Consider the following 13,081-nt stretch of genomic DNA (forward strand, 5'->3'; position numbering starts at 1 on the left):
CCCAGCAGGCAAAGCGGTGCTGGAGAAAAGGGAGTCTATTTATTTGAATAAAAATCCCAGCTTGCCCCCTTGAGAGTGCTAATGCTGTGCTCTGACACAGCCATTCTCACAGGCCCCGGGGAGAGAGGAGAGGTAGCGAACTCAAGATGCTATCTGCTGCCCCTACCACTTTTCATATACAAATGTCCCTGTGTCAGAGCCCTCGTTTTGCACTCTAATCTACACCATCAGTGTGTGTGACACAGGCGCAGCTTTTACAGACAGCCTATTGTCACTCGACATCTCCAGGCGCTTTATGTTGACTGCGCTGTGTAGAGCGCACACGCAGCCTCCGCACGTCAATAGCCGCCTCTCTGGTGTAAATAAATGATCCAAGCTGCACAGTGTTCAGAGACAGGACTCCTGTGTGAGCAGTGTATTGTGCATGTGCGTGATTTCAGATTCACTCCCTTCAGTAAAATGATCTTTACACATTTGGCTCTGAGAATGAACTGTCACACAGAATGAAATATGGTGCAGAGGCCCCTTCTTAAACATGACAAAATAGCGCAGACACTTAAATGCCATATGTTAAGCCCTTGCTCCTATAGGAAAGGGATTAAGCAGTGAGCTTTATGGCACAGTATATATTAAGAGTGATAAGCATGATGCTGGGAATATGTCATAAAGATAATAAATTGATTTGCTGTTACATTTATTAAAAATTTTAGTTGTTCACTTCAAGTATATTCCAGTGAATCACCAGAATACAGCCTGCAAGATATAATCTTTTTTTTTTAATTACATTTGTTCCTTTGCCCAAAATGTTTACTGTGCAATCATAAATTCTAGTCTTAACTTTAATGCCAAACGTGTATGTATATATATATATATATATATATATATATATATATATGTATTTAAATAGTTAAAACTGCTGTTTTTTTACCTTGACCCTTAGAATAGCTCCTTCTGAAGGAGAGCTGATTTAATTCCTAACAACTTTTACAGGATTGAAATGTCTCCTGGGAAGCATCTGTTATACAAAATTAAGATTAAATCTCAGTAAGCAGTTTCTGTCTACATATCAGTCAGTCTTCCATAATGTCTGACAGGGACACACATTGTTATTAAAATCACTACAAAATGTAAAACATTATATTACATCACAAAATATAATACCTGCTATCTAATATTATTATTTATATTTTCCAATGCTCTCTCATCTCTCAGACTCTTGTTCTCTGAGGCTGACGAGGGGGCTGTTACACAGTGCGCATTCAGTTCATCACAGACACCAAATTGAATCTGGGATGTCAGCAGATGCGGTCCAAACAATATTTACTGCCTCCCTCCAGAGAACAGCTGTTTTTATTTAGCAGATAAATAAGAAGATGGAGGAAGGGATTAATGAATACATGTGTGCCAATTAAGACAAACAAAAGGATGGGGGAGGGAGAGAGAGAGATGTATGACAGGGTTGCTGCTCACCGGCTGTGGGGTGGCTTTGGGCTCCGTGGACTTGACATGAAGGTGCGTCATCATCGCTTGCAGACGCTCTTTGTCTTTCGATAGCTGTAATGAGGAAAGAGAACATGTTAAGTTTTTAATGAATTCAATTTTTTTTTTACACTTAATTCATTCCATACATCCCTTTGCAGTGATGAATCTTTCTCGGTGAGTGTGTTTGAACAAATCGATCTTCTTGCTCTTGGGACCGTCAAATTATTTGTTTCTAAAATGCTTTTGGATCTATCTAACTACTGTCTCCAATTGAAGGTTAAAGTATGCGGAGTCTCATTGCCAATAACAAGCCCAGACCCTTTCTACCTGTCTGAAACTCTGCGCCGTGTTAGCTGCCAGCTTAAATTATGGTGATAGGCTGCATGCAGAGGAAGTCTGTCTCTGATAAACCTTCGCTCCGTCCCCTTGGATAATACAGCACCCGAGCAGAAATAACAGGACGTTGGTGTGGTGTAATGTTTGAGAAACTCTACACTCGCTGTTTAAGGTTAACATTCTGTAAACCACAACTGTTTTATAGTCATTATCAGTAATTTTTTCAGGGGAATTATCTGGCTAATATGTGAAACCACAAGTGAATATTGCATGAAATGTGGAACACATTACATTTGATCTTTCTTGTATTTGCTTTGCAACAGTAGCAGCCACTAATTAATAAAAACAGAGTTTAATGGAATGGTTGGTTTTTATTTCCCCTGTAATACTAATAAATAAGTTCAGCCTTACATTAGCAAAGTGGTCGTGTTCACCATTTAACCCAGCACCGTCACACACAGACACACATGTGACTCAGTGGCCGTTATAAAGCCTCTCTAATGGAATGACAGTGAACCTTTTTCCATAAGTGCATTCTTAATGCAGACATTCATATTTTTATTTTCTCAGATGAAAAAAGACCATTCAAGACTAATCATAACAGACAAAGTAATAAAACTACTGATTACTGCATCAACAGTTTTCTGTAGTGGGCTACAATAACCTTTCTGTTCCTTTAACTCACTCTGCCGAGTCATTTCACTGAGTGTTTTATTGTTGGTGCCAAATAGTTAAAAGTCATAAATAACTTTAAAACCCAGTAAAATTCAAAATGTAATTATCTCCTCTACTTAGCCCCGGGTCCTTCATATATCTTTCCCCGGCTGCATACATAACACATTTTTAATGACTGGTTACTTGCAAATGTATAAAAAATTTTCATTCAGCACCCACCACCCCACCCCCACCCAATGTGTGGGTGACCCCCATGGCTGATATCAGACGGAGAGGGAGGGGTTCGGCAGACGCTGAGGAAGTGTCAGGAGAAGACGACACATAAATATTTGGGCCAAAACAAACGACGAGACAATACCTGCAGCTCCAGCTGTTGTACGACCTGCATTTGCACCCGACACTGGGCCGTGCTCCTGTCATCCAGGGCGTGCTCATTGTTAAGATGCCTGGAAAAATACAAAAAGAGAAACACAAAAACTGATGTCAATTTGACTTTCACCTTCTGCAGCCTTTTAAGATGGAAGAAACAAAAGGCCCTGTGATATCTGCTTTAATGACGCAACCTGGTAATTGAGTAAAGCAGAGTGCACAGAGAATATGTGGTATCACTTAGGTCAATATCATGCAGATTTTCAACATAAAACAAACAGCATATGGCAAAGATTACCCATACAATGTCTGCAGAGCCAGAAGAAACACTTCTTTTACCGTACGAGAATGACACTTAATATTTCATGACAGTCGCGTCTGCTTCAACTACAGCTCACAGATAAGAAGAATGATTGAAGAATTTCAGGTTGGAATCCTTTGCTAAATTATGCACCACTTCCCTGATGCCATTTCTCCTTGTCGCAGGTTTCAACTGCCTCTTACTGAATCGGTCCTGTTGATTTTGTCATTGGAATTAAGGCCATAAAGCCAGTCCAAACACAGAGGACAACAGGGCGAGGAGATGGGATCTGTCACAAACTTGAATTATGGATATAATTATGCGTGATTATTTTATACAGGGAAGATGTTCTCTTTTCCTGTACATTTATAACTAATCTAAATAAGTAGCTTGCCGGGCCGCAGACAGGTTCTTTTTTTCCCTGTGATTTATATAAAATGGTGGAGATAAGGTTCACAAGTGAAGGAAATATGATTGGGGGAATTTTATCAGTTGCCGCATGAATTACTGTTTGAAAATGCTTATGCAGGGGCATTTCATTAATCATTTAATCATAATCCGAGCAGGATGTTTGAACTGATTTCACAAATACCCTTTCATTTCACTACTTCATTATGCTCGCTAATGGATCCAATATATTATATATATCATAAATTATATCACATCTTCGGTGACCATGTAGGTCACTGTCACCAGGCTGGCGCCGGCAGATGGGGAAGAGGTGTGTTACGCGTCTGCCTTTTCAAATGCACTTTTTCTGTCATTTACTGCAAATCAAAAATAGCCAGAGTCGGCCTGTGAAGGCACGGTGGCAGCGCTGGTGTTATGATAGCCCAATAAATTTGATGCCATTTCTTTATGTACAGACAACACATTTGTGCGTGAAACACCACACACAACCTCAGAAAACAGACACACGTGAAAGGAAGGGAAAATTGATGGCGCTCGGCTGGAAATGTGAAAGTTTCTCTTCAGCTGCGGCAGTTTCAACCTTGAGGTGAATGATTTAAATCTTTATGGGAACCGTCGTCTCTTCCCCCCTTCAGCTCTTCCTTTTGTGTCTCGATAACACATTTTTCAAAATGACTGCGATATACATTCAGCCCCTTGATGTTAATTATTGTAGCGAAAAAGAAATTAAAAAGGCATATTTAAAGCAGGAGTGGGCAATAACCCCCTTTTTTTCACTGAAATCAATTCAGACTTCTTTGGGCTTTCCATTTGCTTGAGTCAAATAAATGCCCATTTAATTAAGTAGCCGGGAAAATGAAACAGGTAAACATTTCAGGACATCTTACTAAATTTCAAAGAAGAAAATAATAGGTAAAGACGTTTCAGCTTCAATTTAACTGGCAAAGACTGAATTTTCAATGAAGGGTGGCCTACGTGAGCAGCTTTGGAATTTCTCTGTTCATAGGAGACATGTGCCCTGCTTCTTTTCATCCTTTGTTACATTCCACTTTATTTCTTCTAATGACATGGAGAGTCACAGTGCATAATTAATAGGAAATGAAATATTCAAATGGCCCTAATGCAGCCTTGAGAGGAGTGTCTGGACACGAGAGCAGGGGATACGGGGGAATTGACATCGAGAGAGACTATGAACGTTGGCATGTGTCACTTTCTGGACTTCAAATGAAGCCACTTTTAAAACCTCTCTGGCAGAATGACAGTCCCTAATGTAAATTGCCACAATAAAACAAGTTAAAAAGACATTCCTGAAACAGTCGGCTTTTTACATATCAGTTGGTTTGCCTAGCGTCTTTTTTTCCTTCTTTACAATTTCTAATTATATGGACTGGACACAGAGCTTAAGGCTGTCTCTGAGGAAGGTTTATCTTCTTCACTCCTGGGTGGAATTTTAAATTAAACGCACACATCTTTACAGTAGTATTTACATTTAGAATGTATTCAAAATTTTAAGTCTAAAAAAACCTTTTTTATTTTTAAATGTACTATGTATTTTTTTTATTCACTATTTTTTATTTTACATGATTTTATATTTGGTTTATTTTAGAGGTCTACATGGTTCGCAGGGGTCCATGGCTGCATAACTCACAGAACAATACCTACATTGTGTGGAGGTGTGAGAGTCTCTGTGGTTTCAGCAGACAGACAGTGCAGCACTAGAGGGCACTGCAGTGTTTCACTGGGTCTGACCTCTGACTGGACACTGAAGAGAAGGGTCTTGACCCCCATAAAAACACCAGACTCTGCTGTGAACCCCACCACACCCTTCTGTACGCTGAGCCCGAAAACAGGAACTGTGATTAGGCGCTTTGTATTTACCAAGATAGTGCATGTAGGTATGTAATGTTTTCCTTAAAAGATAGAATAAATACACACACAGTTTAAAACAACATTTCAGGCCCGTGTTAGTTGTTACTGTTGGCATGTGGAGCCGAAATCTGGTTGACGTTAGCGTCCTCCTCACCTTTCTTTCTCTCTAGTACACAGTACACTCTGTTCTGCTGACTGCACACTCACACTCACACACACACACACACACACACACACACACACACACACACACACACACACACACACACACACACTTCTCCTTATTCATTTCCAACATTTCTCCGGACCTTTTGGGAGACTTTAGTTGAGCATTACAACGCTTGATGTATTCTTTGTTTTTATTTTTGATTCTTTTCGGGGGCCTGCAGTATCAGTTGCTGGGTTTCATGTGGAAGTGCTTAAGGGTTTGAGAGTTAACACCTTGGTGAGCTGCTCGCACTCTCGTCTGCCGCTAAACAAAGGCAGCTTTGTGGAGACTCTCCCCAAATGTTTTCTTAACATGTTCCAAGCAGTTTGAGCAGGCAACTAAAGTAAACAAGATGTTGCCATGATAAAAACACTTGTAAAAACAGAGCAGAGTGCACTTGGAGACTTTTTCAGACAAAGCTCTACCAGGCGCACTGAATTTAATTCCCCTCTCTTCTATAAACAAAGGGTGAGGCAATGTCAGAATACAATAAATAGTGATGGATTTAAGAGGTCACTCCCAAAGCTGAAATGTGTGTGAAAGTGTGTGTATAATAACTCAGTGTCTCAGGATGTTTATTAAATTAAACGTAAAATAAGTAACTGCCTCTTTTTCATCTGGAACAGAAACGTGCTGTACAATCTACTGTGATGCATTTTTCAAATGCAAAATGTGCTCACAGTGGATTTATATAAACGATCAAAAGAGGGTTCAAAATGTCGACAAAGACAGTTTCAGCAGCCCTCGGCAGCACCTTTCTCTCCTGCGTCTGTGAGAACGCTGTGAGTTCGCTGAGTGCTTGTTTTGGGATAATGGAATTGTGTCATATCTTGTTTAAAGTGCGACTAATCTGGGGTGACAGTGAGCCATTGATCTGCTGCCACGAGGCAGATGTTTTCATCCTCAACGTAACCATGGCGCTGTTATGTGCTGGATTACCTAGAGCGCACTGCACACCGGCTTGATTAGTAAACCAGGGGTCTGACTCAGTCTGGGAGTCATGGTGCAAAACAAAGGGCAAGTGTCAGACTGGACCGAGTCAAACCTGTTACACTGTTCACACCGGAGAAATGCAACACAGCAGGTGCTGCTAATGAAGCTTGAGATCTCCAAGTACACATACAAGTCAAGGAAGTAAAGGATGACAAAAGGAGGAGAAAAAAACAAATAGAGGACCAGTAAGAGCTGAGCGCACACACACACACATCCACCAATCCTCCTGTACAGTGACAAGGGCAAACATGCAGAGAGCCCAAAGAGTGGGCTGCCACAGATAAACATCCTACGGTTGTTTGTTTGGGAAAAATGGCTCCCGTCACCATGGGAACTGCACTTATCACAGGAATTAGAGGCCCATGCCGTTCTCAGAAGGAGACCCCACCCCAGTCAGTACCCTTGTCGAAAGAGGGCCGACCCAGGCACTGACACTCTGCAATAACAACCAGCTGCACCTGTAGTGCGTCTGAGTTGCTGTAATCGACCTAAACACGAGGACACGCAAAACTGCGATGGAAACACACCTCTGACTACGACTTTAACTTACTTGAGAAATGAGTGGAAATCGTCAAACACTGCCTCACATCCAGGCCACTTGCAAACACCGTGACCGTAGAGAGGGTGACTGTGGTGGGAAGGCTCCTCTAACGTAGTTCTGGAAGAGAAAATCACAAGAAGAGACATTTATCAATAAAAAAGATCACAACTTTATTGAACACAAACACACTTAAGGCCCTGAGGTAACATATCACGGCAAGGGGTGTGTACTCTATGATGTTTCCACTTTGACTTGATCTATGAGCCTCGGCCAGTGTGGAATCAGTGTACCTGTGTGCTCTCTGCTTGCTCTTCTCTTAAGGAGCAGACCCATGCTGTGAAAGCACAACCAAATCAATATGTAATTATTTAGTATTGCTCAACCATGTTGCAACTCTCTTTGATCAAGACTGCAAGGGGGCTCCCTCAGTCGCTTCTCTTCCTGCGCTGCTGCCCAATGCATCATGTCCCGCAGCCCACCTGGAGCAGCATGAAGCACAACATGAGACTCCCAAAAGCACCAGCTACTTTCACACTGTGTGCAAACCATAAACACCCCCCGCCTGGTATCAATTTATCTACTGACCAATCCGTGTCACCGGGGGCTGACGAGCATGCATCTACCGGGAGCGTCTGGCTTCGTACAATCAGTCTAAATAGCGGGAACGTCGCTGAAAAACAAACTTTACAACATCTTCCATATGGCGAGAGGCGAGCAACCACAGCTAACCACAATCAGCGCTGAGAGAGCGAGAGAGGGTTCTGTGTGGAGGCAGTGTCTGCTAAGAGAGCGAGACAGGCAGCCATATGGACACAGGCACTATACAAGACACACAACTTTGAGCTACAAGAGCCTGGGGGACTGGCCTATATCGCTACCACCTGTGCTTCTGGTGGCTCGTGAGCACAGTGCTGCTGCTTCTCCTCCAGTCTGAGCCATGCTCTTTAAGACAGCGGGCTGAACAGGGAGATTCATTACACCGCAAACTGTTAGTGTTGTCATGTGGGAGTAACTCCAGCCACTAAAATCTCATTCATATACATAGAAACAATAAGAGATCATGTCTTATACTAATACTACAGAGGAAAAATAAATACTGCAGATAACCAACTTGCATTGCTTAGACAATCATTCATCTGCCAGGGTTTGAAAATGTAAAGCGAACAAGTGAAAAATAAGGAAAGTGATCTAAACGTGCCGTGCCAATTTTGCAGGATTAAGCAAACTGATGTTCAGATTAAAATCTCATTTGTATCAATGTTAGTAAAGCTTTACCTCAAGTAGGAAATTTTAAAGGTCGTCACAGGTTTCCTTGTGTTATAATTATTTGCTTAAGAGTTCACATTGTTCATAACATGTGATAATTGCACTGCAATTAGGAAGCAGTCAAGCATTCATGAATGTGGTTGGCAGCTCTTTTTTTCTCCCTCTTTTAAAAGTCAGATTTTTTTTAAATTCAATTATGAATTATGCATTCACATTAAGACCTCTGTTTTGATACTGCTAATAAATAGATGGCGGAAGACCTATAATAATGAGTTTTTAACAAGGAATTGTGTGGACTGTTGAAGGTAACGCCAGTTTTTAATTTAAAGAGATCCTTTTTTAATTCTTTGCGAGCAGGCTTGTTGGTTAATTCTGTATTAATAAGATACTGAAATGTGGAGTGGGCTGGGAATCAGTGAGCACTAAGCGCAGTGAGGGGCTGGCGGCAGAAGAGCCCTTTTAAACGGTAGATGGCTAAACAGTGGTAAATGACAGAATTTACACCAAATGAGCTACATTAGTGAAATAGGAGAAGGGTGTAGGATTCATTGGGGCTTTCTTCTATTTGAGAATATGTTCAGGAGACAAAAAAAATGCTCTGCAGCTCCCTGCACTGCACAGTGTTAAATTTGACTTGCACCGACGACAGGTCTGTCAGGATGTTATTATTGTCAGGCAGCCCGCGGGAAGAACAGTCTAATGATCTTGTAACAGCGATGAGGAAAAACCGTGTCATCAGCTTCCTTCAGAAGAGAAAGAACATTAAAGTGCCTATAGAGCCGAACTGGAAACGTGCAAACCTCTCAGGTGTTGCTCTGTGTTTATGTGTAGACAGACACAGAGATGGCTCCGACAGCTGGTATCCAGTTGTTTTCTAGTTCACTTCTTTTGATGAGATGCTTTGGGCCATAAACAAGTCATGATCTATGGCATTGTGCGCTGATGGACTCAATCTATCAGCAAAAAGTGGGAAGATTGATGTCCGCCGTGCTAGGTCAGAGTCTGGCCACCGTGTGTGAAACCAGTCACAACACTCTCCCTCATCGTTGGTACTGATTTTAGCCTATTCCCTTGTGTCCTCCCCCCTCCATCCTCCGTCCATACCCACTCCCTTCCCCTTTTTAACTCTCTATACTTCATCCATTCCTAACGCCGTCTCTGTGCCACTGCACGCCTTACCCTAAATGATTTAATTATCATTTTTTTCTGGTGTAAGACAAATTAAAGGCTAGAGAGAGATGGGAGAGCTGTGCCAAATCTGATTATTTATCTCTTTAACAGATTGCTGCGTTACAGTCCCCAAGCTGTGGTTACTGATGGTTGTTGGGAAGTAAAGTGGGCCAAGTGCTTTGTGAGGATGCTCCCCCTTACAAAGCTGATGCAGCACTGCATTGGGAATTTGTGTCAGATACAGATCAGGCACATTTCATTTAAATAAGCAAATCATTGAATAAAGATGACCTGGCTCACAGGGGTATATCTCTATCTGCATCACAGTTTCATGGGCTGGGAAACAACAACGCGCTGACAGATTGAGTGACTCAGGCCCTGGTCATATCAGGGATGATATTCAGACAAACAGAAATCCCAGCCTGCCTTGCCAGAGTGTTCTCTGAGACAACTAAAAGCAGGAACGCACGCCTCGTCTTCGGTGTGTCAAGCCGGCAGTGATTGAATTTCTCCTCCTTCCTTAAGACGGAAGTGCAAAGCCGGTGAGTGATTCCTGTGGATGCACTTAAGGTTTTAGTTGCAGGCGTCGTTGTGCCTGGGCAGATTTTATATGACACATGAAACTAACTACATGGTACTTAGGGCCTGCTGTAAACCAATCTGAAGCCAGTCGGGAAAACAGGCCCATCAGCAGAGAGGCTTGTTTCTGTTGCATGACAAAAGGACTTGCAAAACCGCATCAATTAAAAGTTCATTAAGTTCAGCGCTGGGAGGATGAGTGGATGCTCTCTATTTACGCCCGGGCCGGCCCAGCCCATTATCTTCAACCTGATTATTCAAATCCCTGGATTATAACACAGACGTTTTCTCAGAGCCTTGCTTAGAATAATCATACTTAATAATATTTCATTCTTCTTCCCATGGAGTCTGATTAAAATTGAGTCTGCATCTTCAAAAGAGAGGAATAATGCTCTTGATAGTTGTGCAATTTAAAAGTCCCAAAAAATGATCATGAGGAAGGATTATTGGTTGTGTGAATCAAAATGTGTTACATTCAGCATTTAATAAAGAATGTTTGTGCTCGTTTTGTATCAGTCATCTGGTCTTAGTAATTGCACAGTTGAAACTGCGCGTAGCTAATCCATGACTTCTTGTAGCAGATGGGATGGATGAGAATCACCTGCTCGGTTTTTCTGACAGATCTAAGATACAGTGCGAATATTCAGACAGAGACTGCCTTCCTCACTTAAGCTTGTGTTAAACTGCTGTTGACATCCTCTTTAATCTCTGACAGTCAGCACGAGGCAGAGGGGCTGCCAGCTCTTGTGTTATGTCTTCTCCGATGTTTCATGGAGCCCTCAGCTGAGGCTGGTTCTCGCCTTTTTCACTTCTGTCGACGCTCACCTTGTTTGCTTGCTTGCGACAATGTGTGATGGAGTGAGCGAGTCAATATCCTCCCCTGCAATTTGTCTTCAGCCACGCAAAAAACCCTAACTTTGAGCCACATGCTGGATGAAGAAGTGCAAGCTGAAGGATACTGTCAACTGTGGGAGCAACTAACGCCCAGTTTTTTTATTTCTCTCCACTGTGTGTGCTGGAAGGCAACGCCGAAGCCCTGTAAAGGAGGATACGTCTGCACAGGTAGTATGTCATCAATCCATTTCAATCTGACAATTCTACTTGAAAAGAAATAGCTGCTTTTCATTTGTTTCTTTATCAATCACTGGATCAGAGCATTTCCTCTCGGTGTCGCTCAGATCCTCTCTACCAGCCCCTCTTCACCTACAAGCCGCTGGTTTACTGTGCTAAACATGTTCTCATCTGCGTTGCTTTCATAATGACGTGCAGGTTTTGATCACTGGAACACAAGTCAGATGTTATGCAGTGAGCTCATGGTGCCTGGAGGCTCCTCACTTGCAGTTCAAAGATCAGGCTTTGGTGCAAGAAAACAAGCAAATGTTTAAGATGCCAAATTAATTCCTTCCTTAAAGGAGCACACACACATACATAGCTCAGAGAGCAAACACCACACAAAAATGATTCACATTGAAAGTATGATACACCCAGTGTTTTTTTCTGTGGGGCATTATAACTTGTTGATCTTGACAGGTGGATTATGCATGTCAACAAGTTCCCAGAACACAAAGGGATGTTTTTCTTTCTCTGAAGAAACACAGATGATCCAAATGTTCTCAAGGAAATGCAACTTCGGTCACAGCTGCACTTCGACTAAAACAATAGCAAGAGAGAGGTCATCGCCCTGACCCCCACGTGAAGTGCACGGCGATCCCATTTCGATACACATTATTCCAAATCCCAGCTTTCCTTCCAGGTGTTCCTCTGAATTCCCCAGCTACATGAAAAGTTACTGTGTTGGCCCTTTGTTTGCTTTAAACAAAGATGACAGAGAAGTTATTTTTCTTCTGTTTAAATATGACATGTATTTTACAAATGATTTAATGATCAGGTGCTTTGGCAAACGTTTGTTGTACAAAGGTGTTAGCTGTTATAATTTTGAACTTGCATGTCTTGAATGGCTCATGTTTGGATTGTGAGAGCATGCAACAGATGTAAGAAACACACAAATACAAGAAAGAAAGCACAAAAATCAATGATAAAAGAACCTGCTGACTCACCCTTCTCTCTTGTGACTCATATACTGCCCGTTGGTGGAGGCATGCTGGTTGAGAAGTGGGTTCTTTGGCGGTGCCGGGGAGGACAGGTCAAGGCCCCGGTGGCCGTTGTTGCTGCTGATGTTGTGCTCCTCCTTCACATGAGCGTTCGTCACCTCCTTCCACAGTTGCTGCAGCTCAGCTGGAATCATGCCTGAGACAAACAAATTGGATAATTAAATCAATTAACAGCTAATCCAACTCTCTTCGTCATCACTTAATTAAATCAAAGCGTCTGTAAACAAAGCTGAGTATTAATTAGAAAATATTCCACTACAGGGTAATGCACTGAGAGCTCTCGCCTTCCTCCTCCTCTCCCTGCCACCTCCTTCTCTTCCTCCCATTTTCCCTGGGATCTGAAGCGTGTTTGTATACACAAATCCCTGGCATTCACGCAAATTTCATGCCCAGAGTAAATAATTAACATCCAGACAAGGCATGAAATCTGAATAATCACCATCATTTTCTCTCAACAAGAGAGATGAGCAGAACACACACAACAAAAAGTTTACAATAGCAACACTAGAAAACATCCCACCCCTGCCTCCTTTAGAAACAGGACCCTGGGGTAATATTCTCAAAAGCGCATTAATGTGCAAAATACTTAAAGCTCTGCACCGCCTCCAATTGACACAGAAGACTTAAACCTCATTTAACAAGTCAAGCACACTGCAGCTCACACAGCCCTTTGAAAAAAATCCCTTGAAGACAGAATACATTTTTCCATATGCTGGAAACACGTCTGTAGAGTGTGTGTGTTTTTTCTGCCTATGAGTGACAGTGATCCG

General features: G+C 42.1%; 1 protein-coding gene across 17 annotated transcripts in view; it reads right to left on the bottom strand.

The window, feature by feature from the left end:
- foxp1b (forkhead box P1b) overlaps window positions 1-13,081 on the bottom strand; it is a 153,691-nt gene that overhangs the window by 11,119 nt on the left and 129,491 nt on the right. For all 17 annotated transcript variants that reach the window (XM_020086817.2, XM_069512654.1, XM_069512694.1 and 14 more), the window contains 4 exons: window positions 12,258-12,447; window positions 7,195-7,302; window positions 2,852-2,939; window positions 1,471-1,554 (listed from right to left, as the gene is read on the bottom strand). In XM_020086817.2, the coding sequence (XP_019942376.1) occupies window positions 1,471-1,554; window positions 2,852-2,939; window positions 7,195-7,302; window positions 12,258-12,447 (470 nt within the window). The remainder of the gene's footprint in view (window positions 1-1,470; window positions 1,555-2,851; window positions 2,940-7,194; window positions 7,303-12,257; window positions 12,448-13,081) is intronic.

The sequence above is a fragment of the Paralichthys olivaceus genome, chromosome 2 (assembly GCF_024713975.1).
Source record: "Paralichthys olivaceus isolate ysfri-2021 chromosome 2, ASM2471397v2, whole genome shotgun sequence".
NCBI lineage: Eukaryota > Metazoa > Chordata > Actinopteri > Pleuronectiformes > Paralichthyidae > Paralichthys > Paralichthys olivaceus.